Source organism: Macaca mulatta, chromosome 6 (assembly GCF_049350105.2).
Source record: "Macaca mulatta isolate MMU2019108-1 chromosome 6, T2T-MMU8v2.0, whole genome shotgun sequence".
In the NCBI taxonomy this organism is placed as follows: domain Eukaryota; kingdom Metazoa; phylum Chordata; class Mammalia; order Primates; family Cercopithecidae; genus Macaca; species Macaca mulatta.
In genome coordinates this window covers 102,130,752-102,143,626 of record NC_133411.1, presented here as the reverse complement: position 1 = coordinate 102,143,626, position 12,875 = coordinate 102,130,752, and the positions used below count along the sequence as shown (strand labels likewise).

The 12,875-nt window shown below is 38.4% G+C and overlaps 1 protein-coding gene and 1 pseudogene across 3 annotated transcripts in view; both read right to left on the bottom strand.

Moving 5' to 3' along the window:
* RHOBTB3 (Rho related BTB domain containing 3) overlaps nucleotides 1–12,875 on the bottom strand; it is a 65,219-nt gene that overhangs the window by 17,532 nt on the left and 34,812 nt on the right. For both annotated transcript variants that reach the window (NM_001260883.1, XM_015140446.3), the window contains 1 exon segment: nucleotides 11,019–11,139. In NM_001260883.1, coding sequence (NP_001247812.1) covers nucleotides 11,019–11,139 — 121 coding nt within the window.
* Nucleotides 7,901–10,271, bottom strand: LOC106998857 (60 kDa heat shock protein, mitochondrial-like; annotated as a pseudogene). Its single transcript, XR_013418428.1, has 2 exons — nucleotides 9,698–10,271; nucleotides 7,901–9,641 (listed from the first exon to the last, which is right to left on the bottom strand). The product of XR_013418428.1 is annotated as a 60 kDa heat shock protein, mitochondrial-like (transcript).

Sequence of the window (12,875 nt, the reverse complement as noted above, 5' to 3'; positions counted from 1 at the left end):
CAACACTCACCTCCCGGCAGGTACACCCCTCCTTGCCTCACTGTGACAGTGTCCCTCCACCAGGAAGGACCAGTTTCCATAATTAAAATAGCATGCTGGCTATATCTGTGTGCAGCAATTAATAAAGAAGACAAACAGGTAATGCCATTTGACTTGTAACTGTAAGGTTTTAAAATGTTAAAGATAAATAGGGCACTATTTTTTTAATAATTAGAAGCATGACTTCAATAAACTGGATGATCTATAACTTGGGGTAAGCACAGGGATTTAAGATCTACCAAAAAATACCAAGTAGATAGTTGATGGGGGTAGAATTTGATAAGTAACCTTGAAATTTTAACAGAAATTTTCTGTTGATAATGGGGTTATAACAGAGTTGCAAAACCCAGCAACAAAACACTCAGTACAGTTAGCTCTCCGAATCCATGGGTTCCACATCCACAGACTGAACCAACCGAGAGTGGAAAATATTCAGAAAAAAACCCTGCAACTGTATTGAACATACCCAAAATTTTAAAAAAATTGTCATTATTCCCTAAACAATACAGTATAACAACTATTTATATAACATTTACATTGTGTTAGTTATTATAAGTAATCTAGAGACGATTTTAGGTATGCAAGAGGATATGCATAGGTTACATGTAAATACTAAGCCATTTAATATCATGAACTTGAGCATAGCAGATCTGGGTGTCTGCAGGAGGTCCTTGCAACCAATCCCCCATGGACATTAAGGAACGACTGTACCTTTTCTTTTTTCTTTGTTTTTTTTTTGAGACAGAGTCTTGCTTTGTTGTCCAGGCTAGAGTACACTAGCACAATCTCTCACCACAACCTCCACCTCCCTGGTCAAATGATTCTCATGCCTCAGCCTCCCGAGTAGCTGAGATTACAGGCCTGCGTTACTATGCCTGACTAAATTTTTTTGTATTTTCACTAGAGACAGGGTTTTGCTGTGGTGGCCAGGCTGGTCTTGAACTCCTGGCTTCAAGTGATGCGCCCACTTCAGCCTCTCAAAGTGCTGGCATTACCTGCGTGAGCCCCTGCACCTGGCCGACAACTGTACCTTAAAGCATTTTTAAGCCTATTTCAATATTGGAATTTAGTTTGGAAAACGATTACACTTCCTGTTAAGAAAACATCAACTTCAGTTTTTCACCTTTAAACTACTGTTTTGATGTTATAAATTGTTCTGTTGTGAAACTGTAATACAATACCTTAGTATGGTTAGATCTTTCAACACTGTATATAAAAATATGCTGAAGGAACATAATGCGGTTTACGTACTAACTGGCAATAGGATACAGGTACAGAAATTACTTAAGGAAATGGAAGACAGCATTTTCTAGTTAAAAGATAATCATGTTCCTTTAACCTGTCAAGGCCAAACTATCTTCTCTTTGTAGTATTCATTTGATGTTACAATTTTAAGAATTTTTTCTAAGGAAAAGAACTACAAGAGTGAAATAAAAATGAAAAGCTCAAGTTTTCTAGTCACTTTACAGAGATTATAAAAAATCTTTGTTTCCACTGTTTACTAAAATAAAATACTACATTTGTCACACTTTCTTCATACTACTTTCCAGGTTTCAAAAGTGAAATTTTTAGAACTGTTTTTGGTTTCATTGCTAAAAAAGGATACCTATCTAGCTCAAGGGAGATTCAGAATATATACTAGCTGAGTAAATGGGGAAGGAATGTAATTTTCTAAAAAACTCTTCATGTGACACAGACTCATGTCAAAAGGACATCCGTACCTCTCTAAATATTTACCAATACTGACTTTAGAACTGCTATAGTAACTGTTTTTTTTTTTTTTTTTTTTTTTTTCACACGCCAAAACAATAAGTTGGGAGTGGTAAAGAAAATATATATATTTGATGATCACCTATTAGAGGGATGGTATCCCATTTTCTATCGTAGGCTAATTTCAGCCAGTTTTTGGTGAAGGCCTGGGAAACTTTAAAAGAAAGACTGGCTGCGGAACGTGGGTTCAGCAGGAAAAAGTACAGCGATCCACCAGTACTAAACTAGCTGCCATTGCAGGTGAAGGGGAGTGGAGTCTGCAGGTGAAGCCTCTGCTTGTCCTTTGTATGCACTATCTCAACCCCCATGACCACGCCACAAGGTAGAAATTAGTATCCCTATTTTATAGGCAAAAAAAAAAAAAGGCAGAAACGTAAAGTAACACAGTCAAACCTACATAGTAAGTATGCATCCAAGCAAAGATCTTAACCAGGTCTTTCTGACCCGTGGCACTACTACCACCTCAAGGTCCCTCAGTATATCAGTTCTGGTGTAAATTGTTCCATAGATTCCATTCTTACTTAGTTTTCCTTAAACCTCTCATGAGATTAATATTCATGCTCAAAACTGGAGTAAAGAAGCCAAAAACTTAATACGTGTGACTTCAGATTATTATTGTGTGAAATAATTACAAAATATAATTATAAAATAAATTACATTTTTAAAAAATTTTACTTTTTGAGACAGAGTCTCACTGTCTTCTGGCTAGAGTACAGTGGTGTGACCTTAGCTCACAGCTTCCTCTGCTTCCCGGGTTCAAGCGATTCTTGTGTCTCAGCCTTCCAGGTAGCTGGGATTATAGGCATGTGCTGCCTTGCCCGGCTGATTTTTGTATTTTTAGTAGAGATGGGGTTTCACCACGTTGGCCAGGCTGGTCTTGAACTCCCGACCTCAGGTGATCTGCCCACCTTGGCCTCCAAAAGTGCTGGGATTACAGCCATGAGTCACCATGCCCAGCCAAAACATTACATTTAAATGGATACTCATCTAATTTTTAAATTATTATTCCAATTACTTCACATAAATTTGTATTGATATCAAAGTTACATTCCAGTGTGAATTATTTCACAACTATGAATCTTTTGAAGTGTGTATTTTGCATCATAAATATTTTAAGTAAAGTGTATAGCAAAAAAAAATTGTAAATTTATCTGAAGACTGCACTGTAACTTAAAGTTTATAATTAAGATTTGAGACTGGTTACCCAATCCTTACTTTCAGGGTCTGTCTTAAGTTCGACATAAATAAATTTAAAACATAAAAATATTTTCCTTTCCAATTTTTTTTTTGGTTTGGTGTAAAACATTTGAATTACACATCACTGATAAAGTTAGAAGTACTTTCACACTTCCAATTGCTATTCCTATTTATAGCCCCCAAAATTAGACATTCATTTTTCAGAGTGACATTAAAATTTAGCTGTCTGTTAATAATTTAACTACAATTCAAAACCATAGAGCCCAAAGGCTGTCACACTGAGAGGCATTAACATCATCTAAAAAGCAAACCTTCATGCCTGGCATAGGTTGAGTATCCCTTATGTGAAATGCTTGGGACCAGAGATGTTTCAATGCTTCCATTTTATTTTAGATTTTGAAAAATTTGATAAATATATATATATATGTAGATATATATATATGTGTGTGTATATATATATTAAGAATGTTTAATAGTACATATATATATATACACACATTCTTAATAGTTTAGCATTTCTAATCTCCTTAATAGTTTAGCATCTCTAATCCAAAAATCCAAAATCCAAAATGCTCCAATGAGCATTTTCTTTGAGCATACATCAGCACTCAAAAAATCTTGGATTTTAGGATATTTTGGATTTTAGGGTTTTAGATTAAGGGTACTCAACCTTTATAAATTTTCAGATAATGACAAGAATGTAAAATAGGATACATGAGAGAATGCAATTTGACTTTAAATAAAGCAGCAGTTATGACTGTGCCATTCTGAAATCAATCTAATTTTTCTAGGTGCACTAACCAGGTGTTTTAAGCACTCTCATGCTCGTCTTTGAGTTAAGGTGCAAATCTCTGCTCCACCATCATGTGGCAAGTAGGGTTGTGAATACCAATACCAAAATACAACACTGTTTCAAGACTTGAGATTTACATATATAATCTCTAGTAGAGTTGCTGCCAGAGTCAATGCTATCATATATATGTAATACAAATGTCTCAATACTAAAAGATCCAATGGATCAGAGGAGATTTGGATTTTTATTTGCACAGTCTGAACTTCTTGATTCTAGAGTAGAATATTAAAAACACACAGTTGTATCAAATTTGCAAGAAAAATTAAGATGTAAGCATACTTCATGCTGACAAGGATTTGTTTGTATGAAAACAAGTGCTTTCATACACTGCCAATGGGAATGTAAATTAGTACAGAATTTACATTAGAATGTAAATTAGTATTCTGGACATATACAATTTCATAGCATTTATGATGTCTTACAGATGTTCCTATTCTTTGACAAGGAATCTATTCTAACAACATAATCCCAATTTCAGAGTGAGATATTTACATTAAATCTTCAATGCAGCTCTTATTTCTAATAGTGAAAATAAAGGAGATACCTAAATTTACACCTATAGTTAAAATAGTTAAAATTTACACCTATATTAAACATGTTAACAAGCAATTTTAATCCAGCGTAAAATGCTTAAGACATAAGTTCAAAAATAAAAGACACACAATTGGGTAGACAGTAGTATCTATTTTCCCAGCCGTTTTTTTCTAAGCAGAGGAAAACTGACTTGAGGGAATTTTGCCAGAATCAAACTGGGATTGTTACTGAGGCATAGGATTATGGGTGATTTTTATTTTTTACTTTTTGCACCTTTATATATTATCTGACTGTTCTACAATAAGCACTTATAACATTTTTCTAATCACCATGCCCATTTCAGTTTCTAAACATGACCACTGTTCACAATATGGAATATATCTTTCCCGACCTTTTTAATTCACTTATGAACAAAACAGACATTGTCTATAAGTATGATCATTCTCTGCACACTTGGTTAAAACAATCATATAAGACTTTCATAATCAGAAAAAAATTAAAGTTTCTTCATGAAATTCAACTATCTGCTGTTCAAGGAAATGAAGGAGATTGGTGATTTGCTGAGTCATCTGCTTCTTTCCTCACTCAGAACGCCTCTGGTTTTTCTACTTCTCCCTATACATTTTGGAAGAATTCCAAAGGTACATTAGAGAAATGGCCCTAGTAAGCTGAGCCTGCTGCCACAGTGACCACAGGGAGGAGAATTCAAACACACTCCATTCCATTCAATGGGCTGGTGGTCACATATTGCAACTATGAAAGGAGCAGGAATTCACTCAACTTCTAACTCAAAATTTCTTCTTAGTTTTCTCACTGCTACCCTGCAAGTAGTGCAAGGAGAATCAAAGAAGGATGGTTATTAGTTACACAACTAAAAATAACCTTTTAGAATCTGTATGGTTCATCACCCTCTTCACTTCACAAACGAAACTTGAAGACAAGAAATGTCAGGTGACTTGCCCATAGACACACTGGTCAGGACGCCAAGCCAAGGCTGGAATTGGGGCCCATCCTGAGGAAACGACACTGCTGCTGCTGTCTACAGCTCCCCTCCCCACCCCAGTTCTCAGGAGCTGGTGTGCCTCGCCTACAGCTGACTTTAGAGAAGCTGCTGCCAGATCCTGCCTCCACCATTCCTGCTGTTCCCTGCTTCCAACTCCTAAGAAGACTTGGTTTCAGAGTTAGGGAAGCAATAAAGAGCACCACAGCAATCGCTGCACATCATCATCCAGCCAGCCCTCCTGACCCCAGCCCCTGCATAAACGGTGAAAGGGGAGCAGGTGCCTGCAGTAGGTAGAATCATGGAAGAAAAGCACAAGATTAGGAGGAGCAAGGGTTCACCACATCACTGCTTATCTCTCGTTTTTGATATGACATATATTTTCACGTTTTCCATATTCCTTTCGAAAATCTTTTCATTGAGTTACGCTGACATCATGTTTGATGCCAATGCCTTCTATGCAAATTACAAGCACATTTGGTAACTATTTTATAACACAGCAAAAGAGAAAAGGTGGGGATGGGAGACAATCCCTAATTCATTAATGTATGATGGGGACAGGCATTCATATTCAATTTACTTGAAAAAGATTGCTCTCAAACTGTGCTGCAAAATGAACATCCCTGGCAAAGAGATGGACCCTCTTTCCTTGTACAAGTTTATTACAATGCAAAGTCTTCTTCAAGCGCATTTATGCTTCGGTGGTGGATTCCCAAGTTCAGGACCATTAATCTTACTATCAATAGCCATTTATTAAAGGCAAGTCACAGTTCTAGGGACTGTAGGAGACACAGCAACATAATAACATAGATCCTTTATTAGTGGAAATTTTAAGTTTCCTCCTGTGACCAGGAATTATGGCTTCCTTCTCATAGTTAAACTTCTAAAGCACACACACAAAGACAGAGATTAGTCATTTAGAGAATAACCCAAAATTCCAGAGTCTTAGGGGATGACTGAGGGGTTTGGGAACATCCGAAACTCCAATCAAGAGGACGTACGTTAAAAAAAAAATATATAGCAAAGGACTAACACATACTCAGGACTTAGGAAGTAAATACCTAATCGAGTATGCTGTACTTAATTTGTATCAAATATTGTGCAAATGCTAAGAGATTGGTCAGCCCTGGCCATAGAACCAGTAGCTAGAACACCCAGGAAGATCAGAGATGCTTGGTCTGATTAATACAAACACTATGTTATAGGAGAGAAGACATCTACCAGAACTCACCAAGCCCTGGATCAAACACCACTAGACACTACTCTCATATGTTCACCATATAACCTTCAGATTACTAATTCTTTTTCCGGTTATGAAAAGCAGTGCCCTAGGTTGTTATAATGGTCACCGGAATGGTTTGCCCCCACCTTATCTCCATCTTGCGGAGTCTGCTCCCAGTCAACCCTAAATCATGGGTGACCCCAGTGCCCCCCAGGAAGTCATCTGGAAGACAATATTCAGCCATCTCCAGCAGCATCATTCTCCTTCTTTCAGAATGCAGAAACTGATTCAATCTCCATAAACTAGACTTTTTTAAAAAGCTAATTTTAGAAAGATGGAAATACTTTTTAATTTACTAATCATATCTCTTCTTAACAATGGATGTAGTCTTTTCTGTTGAAATGAGAAGCTTCTTAGATGATTTGTACAAAATTATCTATTCCTGTGTTTCTCTGGTATGGATAGAGCATACCAAATACTTTTAGTAAATGTCTTCATCAATAGAGAGTTTATTCTTCTAGAAGCTAGTGACAGAATTCTGTAATCACCAGGAGCTTTATCCCTGACTAGGAGTGCCCTACCTATAATGAGTAATTTATGAAAGCTGTCTCTAGATAGACAGTTTGGATCTTTATTTAGGCAACAAATAAATGAAGGTGTGATCACATGAGGGGCTTAGAGCCAGTTTTAGGTCTAAAATGACGAAAGCATGATATAAAGTCTGTGTCCTCTTGTTAGCTTTCTTCCCAGTTGTTTTTCTGTATCTCAAGGTCACTCTCGCTGCCCTACTTTCAGGGTCCCAGGCTCACACTGCACACGGGGCTGGCCGTGGCTTGTCGGAAGGTACATTGGAAAGTTTCCATTTCCCTGTCGTGGCAGATGACCAAAGTTAAAAGTAATGTGCATCTTTCTGAGGAAATATTTTTAAAAGTAAATGACTATTGTTAGCTGCTACACAATTCTACCATTAAATAAGATTATATCTTCCTTTTAGTAATTGCCCACCTAAAGTTCTATTTAGAGTTTCATTGGAAAACAGTAGTGCATTCCAGCCTTGGACTCATTAACTCCAACTAATAAAAATAAAAAATTGGTATAGAAATTATTAAAAGAATACTCAACATTCTGGCAGTGACCACTGCTAAGAATGCAGGTGTTGAAGGATCTTTGGTAGCTGAGGCAATTGTGCAGCGTTCCTCAGAAGTTGGTTATGGAGCTATGGTTGGGGATTTTGTGAATATGGTGGAATTCAGTCTTTCTTGCATAACTGAAGGTATCTAACAATTCATTCTAACTTTAAACAAATTTGTATTACATACAGGTTGTCACATAATTGGGTATTCCTCTACTTTGTACACAATTATTCTTACTCTCCACAGAAAAGCTGCTTCTTAACTTCTCATCTGTTGTTAGCAAGCACTAAAATCCTGATTTTAACAGCATAGTAGTAAAAATGTCTCAGTGATTTAAGCTGAAAGCAGTACATTGGTACGCGGCTCTTTCACCCAGTATCAGGAATGTAAAATGTGTTTTTATCCAAAAGTACAAAATAATTATTTGCAGGCATGGACAATGACAGCAGTAAACTGCTATTTATTGTCAGTTGAAATCAGTAACTGATGGTTACAGTGATTTAAAACATAAACCAGTAACTGATGGTTACAGTGACATTTTTAAAACATCACCCAGCCTTTTCTTCAGTTACTGGTGAGAAATACTGCCTTGAGCTTCCTATCACAAGTTCATGAATAAAGGTCAAGCTCTATTCTAGGAATCAGAAATGCCACCTCCCATCCACCTACAGCACCCATTCCAGGGTCCTTCTCTTCTTTAGGAATTTCTGTGACTACAACTTCTGCTGTAATTAATGGAGAAGGCACCCAAGCAGCATCTAATAAAGCAGTTCTCGCATCCTTCGTTGGGTCAATGATTTCTTTTCCACCATATTCACAAAATCCCCAACCATAGCTCCATAACCAGCTTCTGAGGAATGCTGCACAATTGCCTCAGCTACCAAAGATCCTTCAACACCTGCATTCTTAGCAGTGGTCACTGCCAGAATGTTGAGTATTCTTTTAATAATTTCTATACCAATTTTTTATTTTTATTAGTTGGAGTTAATGAGTCCAAGGCTGGAATGCACTGAAGCAAGGCACAACCCCATCCCAGAATGATGTTTTCTTCAATAGCAGCTCTTATAGCATTAAGGGCATCTGTAACTCTTTCTTTTCATTCATTTTGACATCACTTGCCACACCAACCTTCAGCACAGCTACTCCATTTTAAAGTTTTGCCATTCATTCAGTTTTCCCTTTTCATATTCACTAGCTGTGATATCTAACTGCTCAATGATTTCTTGAATATAATTTTCAATTCAAGACTTGTCACCATTTCCTTTAAAGAGCACAGCATCACCTTTGGTCACAATGACCTCTCCAACTTTTCCTGTGTTATGAGGCCAACCCCTCTTCTGCAAACACTGCACCACCAGCAGCAAGAGCCGTATCTTTAAGCTGGTTCTTTCTATTGTCAATAAACCTGGAGCTTTCACTGCTATAACCTGAAGATCAACTTTCAGCCTATTCAAAAGGGAAGTTTATAGAGCTTCTCCATCAACATCTTCAGCAATGACAACCAAAGGCTTATAGTGAGCACTGGCAATTTCAAGAGTAGGTACAACAGACTGGGTACTAGACATTTCTGTTTCACTCAACGGAACATAGGCATCCTTGAATTCACGTTTCTGACCTTTCGATGTATTAATAAGTTATGTGAAAATTTAGCCTAATTATTCAATGTATTAATAAAGTATGCAAAAATTTCGATGTACTAATAGGTATGCAAAAATTAGATATGGTGATTCTAATGCACCATTCAGTGTTTTTCCATCCTTTACTGTAATGACAGCCTTTCTTCCAACCCCTTTCATTGCTTCAGAAATAATGTTGCTGACTTTTTTTGTCTCTATTTGCAGAAATTGTAGCAACCTGAATAATTTCTTCAAGGGTTGTCACAGGTTTAGACTGATTTTTATTTTTTTGAGATGGAGTCTCGCTCTGTCGCCCAGGCTGGAGTTAGGCTGCTTCTTAAGTTCAGCAATTAGAGCATCAATAGCTAACATCATACCTTTTCTGATTTTCACTGGATTAGCACCTCTGCTAATCTTCTCAAAACCTTTCTTGACCACAGGGTGTGCGAGTACAGTAGCAGTGGTGGTGCCACCTCCAGCCTCTTCATTTGTGCTATTGGCAACATCTTAGTGTTACTGGCAACAAGCTTAGCTCCAATATTTTTATATTTATCCTTTAAGCCAATTGACTTTGCAACAGTCACACCATCTTTTGTTACTCTGGGACTTCCCTAGCTTCATTCAATAATCACAGTTCTTCCCTTCGGCCCCACTGTAGCAGCTATGGCTTTGACTAAAAGGTTGACACTTTGAAGCATTAAGGCTCAGGCACCTGCACCAAATTTTACATCTTTGGCATAAGCCCAAATGAGATGAGGAGCCCAGTATTCTGACACCGGTCTCATATGCGGAAAGACTGGGTAATCCAAGTATTTCTGTGGGGCAGCAGCAGAGCTGGTGCAGTCAGACAGGTCAGCGGCCAGTGAGGGACAGAAGGCAAGACGCACATGGCGATAAGCCCACGTCCCCTCCCTCTGCCTCTCCCCTGCCCGTTGGCACCTTGTGTGCTGGCAGCTCCCACCACATTCTTTAGATCTTAATCTACTAAAGTGACAAAATTATCCAAGCGAGTAATCAATAATGGGCACTCAAACAGCCCATCTTCATTAAAATTAGGTAGTCTTACTTTCTTAGAGAGATAAGCAGCAGCTCTCAGTTGCTCTGGTGGTAAAATTCTCAAAGTGCTGTGAGGAATAAATGTAGCAATATCTATGGGTGCCTGAGGTGGGCCAGGCATAACCCTCAATCCTTTTTCTCAAAAGAAATAAGACAGCTGAAAAAAATAATGGTCAATTCCTTTTTCTCAAATAAAAAGTAAGAGAGCTGGATAAAATAAGCCAGATATAATATAATTTTAAAGGGGTTAGCTCCAGATGCAGCAAACACTAGGATCTTAAAGAAATACACACAAAAATATATAATAAAATATTACAGATCACCCCATCCCTTGCTAGGCCCTAAAAGTTGATGAAGCATATGGCAAAGGAAAAAAATACTAAGGGAAATATAAATTTCTCTTCTCATTTTAATAAAATACTTCCTATTTACCCGGAAGATTTTGTTGACTTTAAGGTAGCATTAATCTACATCCCTCAATAGGGAATAATAGGGAATAATCATTCCTTCACAACAAACATTCCAATCTGAAGTAGACAGCAAGGAAAGAAACAAGAAATAAAAATGAATCATAAACTTTGTAAAAGTTCATCCATACCTTGAATTTCGAAGACAACATCGGCAAGCATCGGCTTATTAAGGAAAAACTTGAGTGAAGTGTTATAAAACCACAGAGGTTTTCTGGCTTGATAGGTTTTGCAATTCCTTAGGCAATTAATCTACCAGGGAAAACAAAATACAGGGGGAAGGTGTTTAATATGCTTTGATAACATACAGGCTAGGCTAAGAATTTGGAAAATTATGCTAAATCTCAAAAGAAATATGATTCCATACTCTATGGCATCTCTGATCATAGGTTTCAAAGGAACTTACCTTCAAGAACGGTATGGGCTGCCTGTCAGTGAACAACACTGCTCTCTTCAGCATTCACAGCAGTAAACGAACTGCCTAAGAGAAAACTCAGCTCCATGGCTGAGAAGCTGCAAGGTCCTAAAACCTCCATGAGTCTTTGTCGGGAAACAGACAACAGTAGTCCAACCCACACAAATGCCTACTACTAAAATATGTTTACAAGTACAACCTAATTTGTTCATTAAGATAGTACTTGATTTGTAATTAAGAAAAATACATTTTTTGGCCGGGCGCAGTGGCTCAGCACTTTGGAGGCCAAGGTGGACACCTGAGGTCTGGAGTTTGAGATGAGCCTGGCCAACATAGCGAAACCCCATTTCTACTGAAAATACAAAAATTAGCTGTACATGGTGGTGCGTGCCTGTAATAACAGCTACTCGGGAGGCTGAGGCAGTAGAATCACTTGAACCCGGGAGGTGGAGGCTGTAGTGAGCTGAGATTACGCCACTGCACTCCAGCCTGGGCGAAAGAGTGAGACTCTGTCTCCGGGAAAAAAAAAAAAAAAGAAAAATACATCTTTCCCTTATCACACCATATCCTTCTGCTTACTAGCTTAACACTTTCTCTTAAAGCAGTGAACATTTAAAAAATAACCGATGAGTTGGTTCATCTCCATCTTTTTTGAGATGGAGTCTTGCTCTGTGGCCCAGGCTAGAGTGCAATGGCGCGATCTTGGCTCATTGCAACCTCCACCTCCCAGGCTCAAGTGCTTCTCATGCCTCAGCCTCCCGAGAAGCTGGGACTACAAGTGTGCATCACCATGCCCAGCTAATTTTTTGTAGAGACAGGGTTTTTCCATGTTTCCCAGGCTGGTCTCAAACTCCTAACCTCAGGCAATGTGCCTGCCTCGGTCTCCCAAAATGCTAGGATTACAGGTGTGAGCCACCAGGCCCAGGTGGTTCACCTCCATCTTCATGTCCAATCATATAATCCTAATTGTCCTTCCTACTCACAGCAGAGCCCACTAGAACCTACAAAGACCTTCCTGGGTTTCTGATCTGGCATTCCAGAGACCCTCTCCCTTGGTAACTCGTCTGTCCTGACGCGCCTGGCTGGAGCTGGTGGCTCTGGGAGCAGCCCCTCTGTCTAACTCAGGCTTCAGTGCTTTATCCTTTCTGTGGTCTTCAGGCATTCCCTTTGTGCCAACCCTCCTGGTAGTCAAGGGCCAGCCTCCCTTTCCATACCCTCCACCCATTTCTTTTCTTTTCCTTTCTTCCTTTCTCTCTCTCTCTTTTTCTTTTAATTTTACTCTATTTACAGTGGGTAAACAAAACAAGCCTGAATATTTTCAGGTAATGTTACCCAAATGATGATGAAATAGTAAGTCATTTTAAATACTAAGATTCATTAGGACCGCAATCTTGCTTAAAGTCTATGTTGTTCCCTAATTTGGAATGATTTAGTTGGGATTTGTATTGAAATATCATATTTTATTCATTTTAAATTCTGACGTCTCCACCCATTCCCCCTGCTGAATCTCAGAGCCCCAGCCCTGGTCAGAATGCTAATCCTCTGCTCGGCTAGCTAGGGAACTCTGAAAGCT